The sequence below is a fragment of the Nematostella vectensis genome, chromosome 12 (assembly GCF_932526225.1).
Source record: "Nematostella vectensis chromosome 12, jaNemVect1.1, whole genome shotgun sequence".
NCBI lineage: Eukaryota > Metazoa > Cnidaria > Anthozoa > Actiniaria > Edwardsiidae > Nematostella > Nematostella vectensis.
Genome location: NC_064045.1, coordinates 6,381,368 through 6,398,219, shown reverse-complemented (window position 1 = coordinate 6,398,219; position 16,852 = coordinate 6,381,368). Strand labels below are relative to the sequence as shown.

General features: G+C 38.1%; 1 protein-coding gene across 1 annotated transcript; it reads left to right on the top strand.

Annotated features, from left to right (window-relative positions):
• The first annotated feature begins 1,499 nt into the window (after positions 1-1,499).
• LOC5508314 (cytosolic endo-beta-N-acetylglucosaminidase) lies at positions 1,500-15,883 on the top strand. Its single transcript, XM_032377094.2, has 12 exons — positions 1,500-2,146; positions 2,667-2,970; positions 3,714-3,862; positions 5,363-5,537; positions 6,322-6,425; positions 6,946-7,057; positions 7,923-8,134; positions 9,693-9,847; positions 10,078-10,300; positions 11,691-11,779; positions 15,132-15,175; positions 15,457-15,883. Exons 1-12 carry the CDS (start codon positions 1,515-1,517, stop codon positions 15,808-15,810), a joined length of 2,553 nt encoding a protein of 850 aa, XP_032232985.1. The 5' UTR covers positions 1,500-1,514; the 3' UTR covers positions 15,811-15,883.
• The last annotated feature ends 969 nt before the right edge of the window (positions 15,884-16,852 follow it).

The following is a 16,852-nucleotide window of genomic DNA, read 5'->3' as shown; positions in this document are numbered from 1 at the left end:
AGGAAATGACCAGTAGGGGCGTGACTGTGCCCCTCCCAAATATTGTCAAAAATTATAAGGAAATGACCAGTAGGGGCGTGACTGTGCCCCCCCTCAATATTGTCAAAAATTATAAGGAAATGACCAGTAGGGGCGTGGCTGTGCCCCCCCCAATATTGTAAAAAAATATAAGGAAATGGCCAGTAGGGGCGTGGCTTTGCCCCCCAATATTGTCAAAAATTATAAGAAAATGACCAGTAGGGGCGTGACTGTGGCCCCCCCCCCCGAATATTGTCAAAAATTATAAGGAAATGACCAGTAGGGGCGTGACTGTGCCCCCCCAATATTTGTAGCGTCTCTGGTCGTGTTGGCCTAACAAGCTACAGGTAAAACACGACCTATAACCTTCAATATATTGGGAAAACTAAACGCAAATTAAAACAACGCTTTAACAAACAACTGTACCAACCCACGCCGCTGAACACTTTCTAAAACCTAACCCTCCGCTTCTGACATAGAGCTCATACCTATTAAAAATTTAACAAACAACCGCGACTCCATCCGCAAAGCAAGAGAAGCCACGCTGGCACTCTTGAACCCAGTGGTCTCAACCGGCGTGAAGATCCCGTTTAGTAATCCACACCACTTTTTTAACCATCATCCACTATCTTCCTTAGGTTACTCCTTACTCAATTACTATTTTTATCTTTTGTTAGTTAAACATCAATGAACTTTGTACATATACTGCAACTGTAACTAATTTATAACCTGAAGAAGGCAGGTATTGGCCTGCCGAAATGTCGTTGTTGTTGACTTTGTCTTCTAAAGGCAATATTTTGAGGCTTACTACGGCTCTGGAGGATGAGTGTTACTACGGCTGAATCTCCGACTCCACCCTCGGGAGCCCCACTAACAACAAGAATAATTAAACATTGAAGCCGAATTGTCACCAGTTTACTTCAGGAGGTCCGACGGAAACCTCAACTGTTAAAAGACAAAAGAATCTATTAAAATCCGAAATATTAAACAAGCCATCCGCTCTAAATTATCAATCACATCCTCAAAGAAACTTTCAATAAACACATTGCTTTCAATATTTTGAAATATTTTTCGCGTTTTCCGCTAAAAAGCATCGGAGATTGTCACGTAATCGACCGGAAGTAAACTGGTGATAATGCGGCCTTAATTATCAGTGCAGTAACGGACGTAAAAATGTGTGCGTGTGACAGCGCCTTTACTTGTCATTTCCCCTGGCTCCTATAGGCGTTTTATGCGGCTCTGATTATACTAATTTCACCAAGCTTTGAAAACATTAATGACGTGAAATAACAAGACAGGTGATCATTGTAATGGAGGTAGACGGTGAAAAATTTGACTGGCAATATCGGAATCGGAACGGGACTTTGGAAAGTGTTCTGATTGGTGGAGGGTCAATTTAAGGTTGGGCGCACATTGAAGGCAAGCTCGAGATTCCGCGGATCGCTAAAATTAGGGAGTTGTGACAACTCCCTACTGAAATAGAACAAGTTTTAAATATGTGCAATGGATCATGGGAATCAGCTCTTTATGTCGTTGGGCTCCCTGTGGATTTAGCGTACAACAAGATGGCGGATGAGACGACAGTTGTTGTAATCACGACTGTTGTAGCCGGCCTTGTTGCTCTATTGTATTTCTGGAGGAGTCACAGGACAAATAAAAAGCGTTCTGAGACTACAGATAAACCAGAAAGTCGGCTAGACTTGAATGAAGCTAGAATTAAACGATTTTATCATGATGTGCAAAATGAACAAAGCTCAGTGGAAAATTCAAGTCCAACAGCAATGAAACTAAAAAGTGAAGAAAAAGAAAGAAATCTTGACTTTAAATTTGAGGATAAAGATCATAAAAGTATGAGAGGGGAGAGCCAAGCCGAAAATCAATCAACAAAGAAAGTGTTTTTAGGAAGAATAAGTTCAATGACTGAGCCGATTCCTCGATGTTTTGACGAGGAGACAGGAACGCCTGTAACGAGACCTCTTACGACACTCGATGAAGCCTTGCACTGGACACGAGGGTTTGACTCATTTAATGTAGCCAATGTGCACCTGCCAGAGGGATATCAAGGACTTGGTGATCATCCCAGGACACTTGTGTGTCATGATATGAAAGGAGGATACATAGATGATAGGTGAGTATTAAAATGAATGTTAAGAATGAACTTTATCAGTTTACTTCCGGAACTTGTACTCTTATCAACTTTATACTGTAAGAGAGGTCAGCATATGATTTATGCATACTTAAATAAGAGACTAAATTACTTAGCCCTTGAGTGGATGTTGCATAGGAGAGAGATAATGACAATGGCCATGATGGTGATGGTGATTAAGATAATTTGATGGTGATAATCACTAGGACCACATGGTTAAAATTTTGATTACGATAATGCAGATGCTGCTGTTGGCAATGGTTTTAATTCTGATTACAGTGGTATTGATATAGGAATGACGCTAAAAGAGATAATAGTTATGATGAATATGATATAAATACAATAAAGCTGATGATGATTGCAATACTGTACTTACCATAAAATTCATGATTATGTTGATTGTTATAAAGTGACGTTGTGTCCTTGATATTTCAGCAGTAATAGCTAATAGTAAATAGCAGCTTCTCATACCTATAATAAACTTTGATGGCAATTTTTATAGGTTTGTTCAAGGCTGTGTGTCAAGAGAATGTTATCGTTTCTACCACTGGAACTTGATAGACATTTTCGTCTACTTTAGTCATCACTTCATCACTATTCCTCCCCCATGCTGGACCAATGCTGCTCATACCAATAGTGTTCCAGTATTGGGAACAATTATCACTGAGTGGGATGATGGGGCTGCGAGATGCTGTGAGTTCTTAGAGAATGAACATTCTGTACATGCACTTGCTGATCAACTCGTCAAGATGGCGGATTATTACAACTTTGATGGATGGCTTGTAAATATTGAAAATCCAATCCAGGTAGGTGTCCCCTGGTAAAGTCAAACTTTTTGCAGCTTTATTTCTGTGTAATTTATTATCAAATAAATGAATAAAGCTAATAGCACCCAGTCAATTTTTTATCATGATTGTTGTTGCATGAGGTACCAGTTTATTTCCAAGCAGTAGTAGTATTGACAAGAGTGCTTAGGCACTACTATTTCTATTTCAATTGAGGTTGTAAATGTGAATCATTGTATCATAACCAGCACAGGTCCATGAATAACATTTAGATAGCTGAATCCTGGTCTCCCAACACAGTGTGAATGTTTAGAGGCACATAAATAGTGTTAGAGTGCTAAAGCTTCCTGAACCTGTTAGCCTACCTGTAGGCTTTGACAGTTTTTCCGGCACGAAAACCCCGAAAATACGGGGTTCGCATACCACCATCTTGGATAATGTGCTCCGCAGGGGGAGGGGGAGTAAAAATGAGCGAGGAAGGGGAATTTTTTTGCAATTTTTTTCCCACTCCCCCTGTGGAGCACATTATCCAAGATGGTGACCGAGCTATCTGCGAACTGCGTGTTTTTTGGGTTTTCGTGCCGGAAAAACTATCAAAGCCTAAAGGTAGGCTATAAACCTGTGTGCATTTTTATTTACGTATGCTTATTTTATTTATTTATTTGAAACCCATGAAGCACTGCAGATTATGACACATAGATTCTTCATATCTAACTGTATTTGAAATAGGTACATAAAGCTTATTAGAATTGCATTTTTGACAGCCAGCCCAAGTTGATAACTTGATAGAGTTTGTCAAGTACTTGACGGAAAAGATGCATGAGTCCCGACCACACAGTCTGGTGATATGGTATGACAGTGTCACATACAAGGGAGACCTGACATGGCAAAATGAGCTCAACCAGTCAAACAGGTATAAAAACAATAAGCTTAACCAGTCAAACAGGTGTAAAAAACAATGATCACAAGCAGTCAAACAGGTATAAAAAACAATGAGCTCAACCTTTCAAACAGATATAAAAAACAATGAGCTCAGCCAGTCAAACAGGTATAAAAAGCAATGACTGCATCTGTCAAACCATTGGATCAACTAGACCAACTTTATTTTAAGAGGTTAGTGTGTTACATTTTAAAACTCACAAACATATGGTAAAGCAATTAGCAACACCCATCAAACTTGTACCAATAACAATCAAACAGTCAAACAAGTACTGCACCTGTCAAACAGGTACTAGGAAAACAATAGGCTGCACCCATCAATCGAGTACTAAGGGGCCGATTACATGATTAATTTCAGCCCGGGCTGAGTTTTCAGACCGGTTAGGGAGACTGAAAGTCCAGGCCGGTATCTCGCACAAATACTTGTAAAATTGCTCTTTCGATTACATGAAGATGTTTTGAGTCCGTGATCAATTTCAGCCCGGGAGGGATTTTCCAGCCCGGGCTGGCGTACCGGGTTAGGATTTTCAGCCCGTGCTAGCGGGTTAAAAATCGCCACGTAATCGCGTAAATATCTCAGCCTGGGCTGTAATACTATTAAATCCGAGTCCAGCCCAGGCTGGATTTAAGGCATTTAATAGGTAAGCAGCTACTCGGGCTGAAGTTTAAGCCCCTAAGATAACAATGGGCTGAGCCAGTTTTTCAGGTACAGAAAAAGTAATGGTTAAAACCAGTCAATCAAGTACTAATAAAATAAAGGGCTGAACCAGTCAAACAGGTACTAGGAAAACAATGGTCTGCACCAGTCAACCAAGTACTAGGAAAACAATGGTCTGCACCAGTCAAACAAGTAATAAGAAAACAATGGGATGAAGCAGTCTATCAGGTACAAAAAAAAGCAATAAGCTTAACCAGTCAAACAGGTACTCGGAAATCAACAGGATGAACAAGTCAAACAGGTACTATGAAAACAATTGAATGAACCAGTCTATCAGGTACAAAATCAGGAACAAAAAAGCAATGGGCTGAACCAGTCAAACAGGTACTAGGAAAACAATGGGATGAGCAAGTGAAACAGGTACTAGGAAATCAATGGGATGAACCAGTAAGAGGCCTATGTTCGTGTTAACTTTTGAGAGTGCTTAAAACCTTGGTTATGCCCAAGAGTTCTGTTGTTTACCCTTTACTCACTGAGAAAATAAAACTTCCCATGTATTAATTGTAATCTCCCAGGTAAAATTCTTTATATTTTGTTTTTTCCCCTATTTTTTTTTATCTCTCAGGGTTAGCAGCTACAGTTTGATGATGCTTTGGCACACCAAATAACACTACATGAAAACTACTATATGATACAAAAACTAACTATTTTGAATGATACAGTTTGAAAATTGTCAGAACAGCACAGTACCGGTATTCAATACTTACAGTATTCAGTTTGTTCTGTGCTTGACACAAACATTTTTTTTCCTGTCAGTATCTATTTCACTGTGTGTGATGGCATATTCCTGAACTACACCTGGTCAGTGCACCAGCTTGGCATGTCGGCCGGAGCAGCACATTGCTATGGGCGACCCATCCATGACGTGTATGTAGGCGTGGATGTGTTTGGCAGAGACTGTTATGGAGGAGGAGGATACAAATGTAACCAGGTACATACTGTAGTAGAGAGGCACAACAGCCAGAAACGTTGGTAGACCATTGAGTTTTACACACAGTAATTACAGAAATAACATACAGAAATAATTTGCAGATGCTTGTGGGTGTGGTAACATCCACATGATGGCACAGTGCATGTAAAATGTTCATGTAGCTATCAGAATGTACAGTTATTTCTTGATAAAGCACACAACAGTCAGGTGCAGTTATAGAAATCATATGGAAAAAGCACAGTATTTGAAGATTCCATTATAAGAAATGACCCACTTTTTGATGTCCAAGGGGGGCCCTGCATACACGCCTGACAGTGATTCACTGGATTGTAGTAGACATTTGGTAATCTTTCAATATTTCACATTCTATAGAAAGCACGACATGACGGAAAAACATGACTTGGAGTTTCCAATAAGCTCATTTCACATCAAATAAGGAAAAAAAAAATTCCCTAAGTACTCAGTGAGTAATATCAAAAACAAAATATCAAGTGCGACTCTTTAAATTTATGTGACTTTTTGTGAAGTGACATTGAAATTTGAGCTTTTCGTCCCTGAGCACATACATAGCGCAAGGATGATAAAGGAAAAAATCTGGCTATGTGCATTTCAGCCTCACGATTTTTGTGTTTTGAAAAGGGAAAATCAGTCCGTATCTTTCTCCATTTCTTCGAAGTGCGCATGTTCAGGGTTTTCCCGTCATGTCAGAAAGCACAAGGTATGCCCCCTCCCCCCCCCAGCAACTACTTTAATAAAAGTAGATGATGCTTCTCTTCTCACATAGGCATTCCGCGTGATCAGGGAAGAAAAGTTGTCTGTAGCCTTGTTCGCACCAGGTTGGGTGATGGAGACACAAGGAGCAGAAAAATTCACTTCCAATGAAGAAAGGTACACCACCCTCAGGGGTGCGAGTCTACAATACCAATTTACTGAACGCCTACCAGATTAAGCGCCCCCTAAAAAACAAAACTATTAATAAGCGCCTCCCTTGAATAAGCGCCTCCTCCCCCTAGTAAATATCATAATCTGCTGCTGTTCATATTCAAAATACAAACACATTCTCCAACGCAGAAGCTCATAGACTCTGGACAAGGAGGCAAATATCTAATGGAGAAAGTTTATTGAAAAAAGCTACTCCAAGCTCGACGAATAAGAGACAGAGAAACTGTTGTAGTAGTATAAAACTGATATTTTGATATCAGTTTTATACTACTTCGTTCCGTATTTTGTGTGAAGTTCACCCGTTTGAATAAGCGCAGAAAAATTTTAATGAGCCCCAGGGGCTTATTCAATTAAATACAGTACTGTTTTTTTTTTTGGACTACATATTGCTTTATTTTCTTGATATTTGATTTGCTCTCAGTATGATTTCATGATTTGTGGTATTTCTCCCTGCTTTGCAAAACAGGTTCTGGGGTCTGCTGCGCAAGGACTGCTTCAGTCACCCACTTGCCATATCTATACCTTTTGTCACATCATTCTGTCGTGGACTGGGCAACAAAGTCTTCATTGATGGAAAGGTTTGCAAACTAATAGAGTCTTTTACAGTAGATCCCGTGGGAGGGGGTGTGGGGGAGGACTTGGATAAAAACAGACGGGAGTGATCGTCAGCAAAATCGATTTTCACCCTAAGGGATAACACTTTGGGTGTGATCAACATAAATTTTTACCCCTAAAGATAGCAATATTGGGTGTGGCCGAAGGAATTTTTAAGCCCAAGAGATAGCAGAATCGGAAACAAACGTTTAACACCCCTTAAGATAGGACAATCACCCCATCTACTTTTCTGGAGAGTCCCCATCTCCTCCCGGGCTAAATTAATGACGCCAGATTGCGTGGAAAAGCATTTCTTGCCAATGTCACATCATGTTCAGAACGCCATTTTGTGCTTTCTCGCGTCCTCCTCTTCAGGACACAGTGACGGCAAATACCAGCATGCAGAATTGCACATGACTGAGCTGCTATCTCGTTGCTGGAGTCATAGATCTAGAACGCACTAATGGTGCAAGTCACCTCTATACTCCTATTAAAAAAATATATTAAATTAAAAAAACATAAAACAAGAGTTTTCTTTGTGAAGCGAAAAGAGCCTGTCTGTTTTAAAGCGGCATTGTCGGTAGATTACGCAACAGTCTCTGATGATTTTTAACGGAAAACGCGAAAAATATTCCAAAATTGTAAAAGTAGTTTGTCTATTGGAAGATTCTTTTAGGATGTGGCAAATAATTTAGAGCGGATGGCCTGTTAAACCGAGCGAATTCTAATAGACTCTTTTGTCTCGTCGGTTGAGGTTTCCATCAGCCTTCCGGAAGTTAATGCCACTATAACTAGTGAAATGAACAATGGTGAGAATCCCCAGTAAAAGAGAGTGTTTTGTTGCTTCAGGTTGTGTACACAGGGCCTTGGTCCAACTTTAGCTGTCAGCAGCCCCAGGCGTCCTATCACAACACCTTCTACAACATGGGCGGCAAGGGTGGCATCATCTTGAGCGAGGTCACCCACACCAACTGCAGCTCTTACAATGGAGGAGGGTGCCTCGTCGCACTCGGTCAAACCAGTGATGTTGCTGCGAATAGCACTGCTCGAAGTGTTGTGAGGTAAAACGTCGCCCCAATCTTCTCCTAGTTTCATATCACTATGGGATAGGACAATAGAAATTTGCGGAGAGAGCGAAAGAAAGAGAACACAGTAAAAGCTTCACAGAGAAGCTCGCCAAAAAACCTGCATCCAAACATTCTCTTTCCTTACCTCAGCATGTCTAGCACACCCTGTAAATATCCTATCTATTAAGACCCCGTCCCAATGTACCCAATTTCGTTTGAAAACGCAACCTTTCTGTTACAGATACGAGTGTCGTCCACACGTATCCGCGAAAACGGTGACGGACAATTTTGTAAAAGCTCTCCAGAGTGGTACAATTTGAAAACGATACCCTTTCCGTGTTCTGTGGACGCGCAAAAACACAACTTTTCGAAAACGCTGCTTGATTCACTTCGCGAGTTAGATGTAAACAAGCAAAGCAGTGGGCATACGCATGCGCTGTAGAGCTTCTTATCGCTTTCGTTAGTTTCCGCGTTTTCGTGTAGACGGGCCATCTCAAAATGAAAACGCTTCGTATGGGCATTATCTTTTTTAATACGTTTTCAAACGAGAACGGATGCGTCTGGACAGGGTCTAAATAAGACTATATGCTTCTTTTTAGTCTAAAATATTATAATATCTTAATAGGCAAGGCTTCTGGAAAGGATCTTTTTATTCTCGTCAAGTCTTTTGGTTGGATAGTATCGTTTTACTTTCCTTATCAAGTATTACATCAATATTACTTGAAATAAGATAACTTTATATCTGTGAAGTACTGGTCAGATAATAAGGGTCTTGCGCTTAGAGATCACGTGACCTTTTTGGGTGGCAAATTTAAAACAAAATGATCAAACAAAAAATCAAAAATGACTGCGCCCGTCACACCAGAGAACGACGAAGAAATAAAATCATTAAATGAAACTATGGCTTTTCTGAAAAAAAAAAGAGTTCTGTTTTTTTTCGTAAGCGCCGAATAAGTTGATTTTTGTTAATGGTATTTTGCTGCTAAAAGCCTGAGCCTGCGCTAGTTTGCCACCCAGTCACGTGATCTCTTAGCGCGAGTCCCCTTTTTAGTCTAGGATTTAGGAAGACCTTGCCCTGCCCCATGGTGAACTGATCACATTACCTTCTCTTAAGCTGATTGTGGACGACCTCACCCTGTGTTTAGGTGTACTGATCAGATAACTTTTTCTCTTAGGCTAATTGAGGCAGACTTTATCCTGTCCCGTAAAGAACTTATCAGATAACTTCGCCTTAGCGCCTTAGGCTGATTGCCCCATACTGTGCTGATCAAATAAATTTCGCTTTGGTTAATTGAGGCAGACCTTATCCTGTCTCGTTAAGTACTTATCAGATTACTTTATCTTAGGCTGATTGCCCCATACTGTACTGGTCAGATAACTTTCGCTTAGACTAATTATGTTAGACCTTGCCATGTCCCGTAAAGAACTTATCAGATTACTTCGTCTTAGGCTGATTGCCCCATACTGTACTGGTCAGATAACTTTCGCTTAGACTGATTGTGTCAGACCTTACCCTGTCTCGTTAAGTACTTATCAGATTACTTTGTCTTAGGCTGATTGAGGCCGACCTCGACCTGTCTAGTGGTGTTCTGGTCTCCTTTACCTTTAAGTTGTTGCCTGCTGGATGCTTCCAAGTCGGGTTGCAGCTACTGACGGATGGCAAACCTACTTACCTTTTACTCTGTCCACCAACCTCCAACGAAACAGGTAAGAACAAACTCAACCCACCTCGATAAGCTACGCTATTTGTGGGTTGAGTAACCACTAATGTAAAATTGAAAAAGAAATAAATTGAAGTTGAAGTGGTTTAGACATCTTCAATGAGCTGTGGTAGACATGTTTTGAACGTGTACTTTATGTCTTACATGAGCTGTAGTTGCCATAGATATCTGACTGAATGTGTAAAAAATCATTATCTATCTTTTCGTGCATTGCAGATTATTCCAAATCGGGTAAAGAAGCCAGCAACTTCAGCAACAAGCTCAAACAACGCTATGGTATCAGTGCATCCCAAGTGATCACGTCATCGCCGTTCATGGCCCCCATTGGTCAAGACCACTATGTGGCATACGCACCGCTGACCGGAAGTGACCATGAAAGAGTTCAGAAAGCCAGTGGGCTAGATGAAAAAGAACCATGTTTGAATGGGTGGTGTACAAGGTATTTGCGTTCTAGTTATTCGGAAATCACTATTATAAATCTCCCACATCCAAATTGTTTTGCTGTATGCAGGTTTGGCATTATTCCCTTCCATTGTTTTACCTCGTTCACTTACACAATCCAGTGGCCTCGATTGTTTCAGACAAACCATGCATAAACTTGTCGGGTATATAGGACAACCTTCGCCAGGGATCTGTGTATTACTGGAAATACGATTTCTTTTAAAGAATCTTGCGAATGGGTGGCTGCTAATGGTAGTAGGTGGTTCCAGATCTGTAAAAGAATATCTATGAACGAGAATACTGGATTGCAGTGGCGGTTCCAGGGTGAAATCCCGGATCTTCCCCTGTGGTATCTGCCTGTATGGGTAGGGAATGTCTTGGTTAGTTGGTGTCAGTGACCAGTTAGTCCAGTCAATTTACGAAAATTTATAGTCGAATCTATAAGTAATTGCGACAATTTTTTTGGTAAATGATAAGTAAAGACATTCTAAACAAAATCCCAAAAGTTATCTAAAGTGGGAACTTGGGGGGACAACTCAAAATTTGACAATAAACAAGCTCTTTTGTCGGCCATCCTGTATTCTTTTGTTATTCATGAGCACACTGGCAAAGCGATCTCGTCGAGAGTGCGTTCGCGGAGGGTTAATGCCCCATGAATAACAATAGAATACAAAATTGCTGACAAAAGAAATTGTCTATTGTTGAATTTCGATATGTTCCCCCAAGAGAACTGTGGAAAAGTTATTAAGGGCATGCTACTCTTTCATTTAAGACCGAAATTATTTGTGTTGCAATTACTTTTAGGTTAAGAGGCGATGTCTGTAAGATTCGAGAAAAGTTGGAAATTGGCCCAAAAACCCAATTTTTGTTACTTTTCCGACAATATAGTTGCCCGCGGGGATTTTTAAATCACAAACTGCCCCAACTTCAGGACTTTCAGAAAATAAAAGAAGATTACGAGAACACCCTCCACTACTTGAGATATAGCCGTCGAATCGGAGCATAGTCGCATGCTATGTAGATATACGATAAAATAGGTTATATAGCTTGTTGATTCATGGTATCAAATTCTGATCCATCCTTTTAAATCTTGCTTCTTTCAAATGTACTTACATAGGTTATTCATCAGAATAAACGTCTTTTTTTCGATTTTGGCAGTCGAAAAAATGGTGTTTGAAAAAATGGTCCCTCAGGGAAAAAAATAATTTTTAAGAAAAAATTATTGGGTCAATCGATCAGTCATATAATATACTTCATTCAGGCAAAGTAACAAAATTTTGGTTTATCGGTCAATTTCCAACTTTTCTCGAACCTTACAGTCAACGCCTCTTAAACATTAGCTTTACTGGACTACGTAGGTTTTTATGTCTAAGTCTATTTATTTCCAGGCACTACCTGATTGCTGGTCACCATCTCAAGGAGTGCAAGCTGAAGGAGATTCGCGGCTTGTGCGTCAAGACTAGCCAATCAAATAAAGGTACTGTTCAAAATTAGCCAATCAAATAAAGGTACTGTTAAAAATTAGCCAATCAAATAAAGGTACTGTTCAAAACTAGCCAATCAAATAAAGGTACTGTTCAAAACTAGCCAATCAAATAAAGGTACTGTTCAAAACTAGCCAATCAAATAAAGGTACTGTTCAAAACTAGCCAATCAAATAAAGGTACTGTTAAAAATTAGCCAATCAAATAAAGGTACTGTTCAGAACTAGCCAATCAAATAAAGGTACTGTTCAAAACTAGCCAATCAAATAAAGGTACTGATCAAAATTAGCCAATCCAATAAAGGTACTGTTAAAAAATAGCCAATCAAATAAAGGTACTGTTCAAAATTAGCCAATCAAATAAAGGTACTGTTAAAAAATGGCCAATCCAATAAAGGTACTGTTAAAAAATAGCCAATCGTATAAAGGTACTGTTAAAAAATAGCCAATCAAATAAAGGTACTGTTAAAAAATAGCCATTCCAATAAAGGTACTGTTAAAAAATAGCCAATCAAATAAAAGTAATGTTTAAAAATAGCTAATCAAATAAATGTACTGTTCAAGAATAGCCAATCAAATAAAGGTACTATTCAAGAATAGCCAATTAAATAAAGGTACTGTTCAAATATAGCCAATCAAATAAAGGTAATGTTCAAAATTAGCCAATCAAATAAAGGTACTGTTCAAAATTAGCCAACCAAATAAAGGTACTGTTCAAAATTAGCCAACCAAATAAAGGTACTGTTCAAGAATAGCCAATCAAATAAAGGTACTGTTCAAAATAAGCCAACCAAATAAAGGTACTGTTCAAAATTAGCCAACCAAATAAAGGTACTGTTCAAGAATAGCCAATCAAATGAAGGTACTGTTAAAAAATAGCCAATCAAATAAAGGTACTGTTCAAGAATAGCCTATTAAATAAAGGTACTGTTCAAATATAACCAATCAAATAAATGTACTGTTCCAAAATAGGCAATCCAATAAAGGTACTGTTAAAAAATAGCCAATCAAATAAAGGTACTGTTCAAAATTAGCCAATCAAATAAAGGTACTGTTCAAAATTAGTTAACCAAATAAAGGTACTGTTCAAGAATAGCCAATCAAATGAAGGTACTGTTAAAAAATAGCCAATCAAATAAAGGTACTGTTCAAGAATAGCCTATTAAATAAAGGTACTGTTCAAATATAACCAATCAAATAAATGTACTGTTCCAAAATAGGCAATCCAATAAAGGTACTGTTAAAAAATAGCCAATCAAATAAAGGTACTGTTCAAAATTAGCCAATCAAATAAAGGTACTGTTCAAAATTAGTTAACCAAATAAAGGTACTGTTCAAGAATAGCCAATCAAATGAAGGTACTGTTAAAAAATAACCAATCAAATAAATGTACTGTTCCAAAATAGGCAATCCAATAAAGGTACTGTTAAAAAATAGCCAATCCAATAAATGCACTGTTAAAAATAGCCAATCAAATAAAGGTGCTGTTAAAAATGGCCAATCAAATAAAAGTATTGTTCAAAAATAGCAAATCCAATAAGGGTACTGTTAAAAAACAGCCAATCAAATAAAGGTACTGTTAAAAAATAGCCAATCAAATAAAGGTACTGTTCAAGAATAGCCAATCAAATAAAGGTACTGTTCAAAATTAGCCAACCAAATAAAGGTACTGTTCAAAATTAGCCAACCAAATAAAGGTACTGTTCAAGAATAGCCAATCAAATTAAGGTAATGTTAAAAAATAGCCAATCCAATAAAGGTACTGTTAAAAGATAGCCAATCCAATAAAGATACTGTTAAAAATAGCCAATCCAATAAATGTACTGTTAAAAATAGCCAATCAAATAAAGGTGCTGTTAAAAATGGCCAATCAAATAAAGGTACTGTTAAAAAATGGCCAATCAAATAAAGGTACTGTTAAAAAATAGCCAATCCAATAAAGGCACTGCTAAAAAATAGCCAATCAAATAAAGGTACTGTTCAAAAATAGCCAATCAAATAAAGGTACTGTTAAAAAATAGCCAATCAAATAAAGGTACTGTTCAAGAATAGCCAATCAAATAAAGGTACTGTTCAAAAATAGCCAATCAAATAAAGGTACTGTTAAAAAATAGCCAATCCAATAAAGGTACTGTTGAAAAATAGCCAATCAAATAAAGGTACTGTTAAAAAATAGCCAATCAAATAAAGGTACTGTTAAAAAATGGCCAATCCAATAAAGGTACTGTTAAAAAATAGCCAATCCAATAAAGGTACTGTTAAAAAATAGCCAATCGTATAAAGGTACTGTTAGAAAATAGCCAATCAAATAAAGGTACTGTTGAAAAATAGCCAATCAAATAAAGGTACTGTTGAAAAATAGCCAATCAAATAAAGGTACTGTTAAAAAATGGCCAATCAAATAAAAGTAATGTTTAAAAATAGCTAATCAAATAAAGGTACTGTTCAAGAATAGCCAATTAAATAAAGGTACTGTTCAAATATAGCCAATCAAATAAAGGTAATGTTCAAAATTAGCCAATCAAATAAAGGTACTGTTTAAAATTAGCCAACCAAATAAAGGTACTGTTCAAAATTCGCCAACCAAATAAAGGTACTGTTCAAGAATAGCCAATCAAATAAAGGTACTGTTCAAAATAAGCCAACCAAATAAAGGTACTGTTCATAATTAGCCAACCAAATAAAGGTACTGTTAAAAAATAGCCAATCAAATAAAGGTACTGTTAAAAAATAGCCAATCAAATAAAGGTACTGTTCAAGAATAGCCAATCAAATAAAGGTACTGTTCAAAAGTAGCCAATCAAATAAAGGTACTGTTAAAAATTAGCCAATCAAATAAAGGTACTGTTCAGAACTAGCCAATCAAATAAAGGTACTGTTCAAAACCAGCCAATCAAATAAAGGTACTGTTCAAAATTAGCCAATCCAATAAAGGTACTGTTAAAAAATAGCCAATCAAATAAAGGTACTGTTCAAAATTAGCCAATCAAATCAGGGTACTGTTCAAAATTAGTTAACCAAATAAAGGTACTGTTCAAGAATAGCCAATCAAATATAGGTACTGTTCAAAATTAGCCAATCAAATAAAGGTACTGTTCAAGAATAGCCAATTAAATAAAGGTACTGTTCAAATATAACCAATCAAATAAAGGTACTGTTCAAAATTAGCCTACCAAATAAAGGTACCATTCAAAAATTGCCAACCAAATAAAGGTACCGCTCAAAAATAGCGCCAATGAAATAAAGGTACAATCCAAAATTTCTAGATTTGTAAAAGTTTTATTTTACTTGTGAATTGTTTTTAGTCAAATTACAATGATATGACATAATTATTTTCAACCTTCAGGGTTATCTGGACAGCCGTTTATGCTGCATCTTGGTGAAATTAAGGTAATACAATTCAAAAGACAACACTTTAAGGAACGCCTCAACCCTTAACCCCTTTTTGAATTTTAACTTATTACTCCCCAAAACACACGATCAAAATCCAAGGAATTATAATATTTTTGTACTGGAATGAAATATTTTTAAAGGAATTATACCAAAGGTACGAACACCCAGAGTATTCAATTTTTCAGATCATTATTCTTGTGCCCCCTAATCTCAACGCGGGCAATTTTCGAGAGCATGTACGGTAGAGTAAATTTTCTTATCTATCTTCATGTGTCTAGATTCTCGACCCTAAAGTAATTCAACAAACAGTCCCGGCCGTGGAGAACCTGAGAGCTACAAATGTTCATTGGAGCAAAGCTGACCAACAAAATCAAATCAGCCTCACTCTCATGTGGGAATGTCCAATCACGGATGATATTGAAAAGACCATTTACTATGACGTGTACTATGTAAATGAGAGTTTGTCAGACGCTTTCATTGGTCGTGCGTTCACCGAGTCATTTCGAGTCGCCTCGCTTTCTGTGCCATCCGACAGGCACTGGGTCGAGTTTGTTGTCCAAGCGGTTTCACAGTCGAGACTAAAGAAACCGCTGAACAAGAGCACTCGTATTCGGTTTACTTGGGAATTATAATTCATATGGTTTCTTTGTCTGACTCCTAAATGAAAATGTAATGATAATAAATTAAATATTGATAGATACCTTATTAAAGCTTAATGGGTTAATTGTCACAACCAGTCAATTTACGAGAACATTGATCTGTTTTACTCAAATTTATCACCCAGGGTGAACAGGTAAAACTGACAACGATCAGGACCGGGTTCCTAGAAAGCAGGTTAACGTTAAACCAGGGATGAATGTCTTTTTTATCCAATCAAATGTCAAGATAGTCGTATATTCCTGAGTTAGCGCTAACCTGTAGGAAACGGCCCCAGGGACCTGTTATGAGCCATGAAATAGGTTATGATTTGAATTCTGATTAGTCCGGATGTATTGAAAAGGGTTATTCATAATATTCCGGTCACAGTATGGGACTGATAGTTATATTGGAAAATGATGTGCCTCTTTATATGTATTACCTAGGGTTCCAGTAAGGCAATACAGCACCGTTGTCAGCCCGATCGGAAAAAATAAAGACGGCTGATTTTCACCCTCCTAAAACTCGAAACCTCGATAAGTTCAAGTGATATTTGTTTTTTTGGCACTTCTATGTATTTTCGCCCTCCAATTTTTCTTCTTCCTAGAATTATGTTATCCACCTGGTCATGGCGGAAAACAGAGATCTCTTTAACGGGAGGATCGAGCTTTTCGGGTAAAAAATAAATACACGAAAGAAACCGAGAAAACTAAAATTATGTTGGTGCTAGTAAGAGCAAAGCTCGATTTACCTGGGTTCTATAGAGTCTACTTCTAAAGCTGTCTTTTTATACATTTTTAGGGACCCAGGGCGTCGCGGAGATCGGGCACACAGGGAGCTCGCTAGAAAGAAAGGGCACTGAACAAATCCCTGTGTGCCCGATCTCCGCGACGCCCTGGATCCCCGAGGATGCTTTTTATAACGCGCAGATGTCCACATGTGGAGCAAAGTAAACGAGCGACACACAAAGCTCTGTGTAGGAGGGTAATCTCCACGAGCTGTCCTTACATGAGCAAAAAATGGCAAAATTAAAATTGT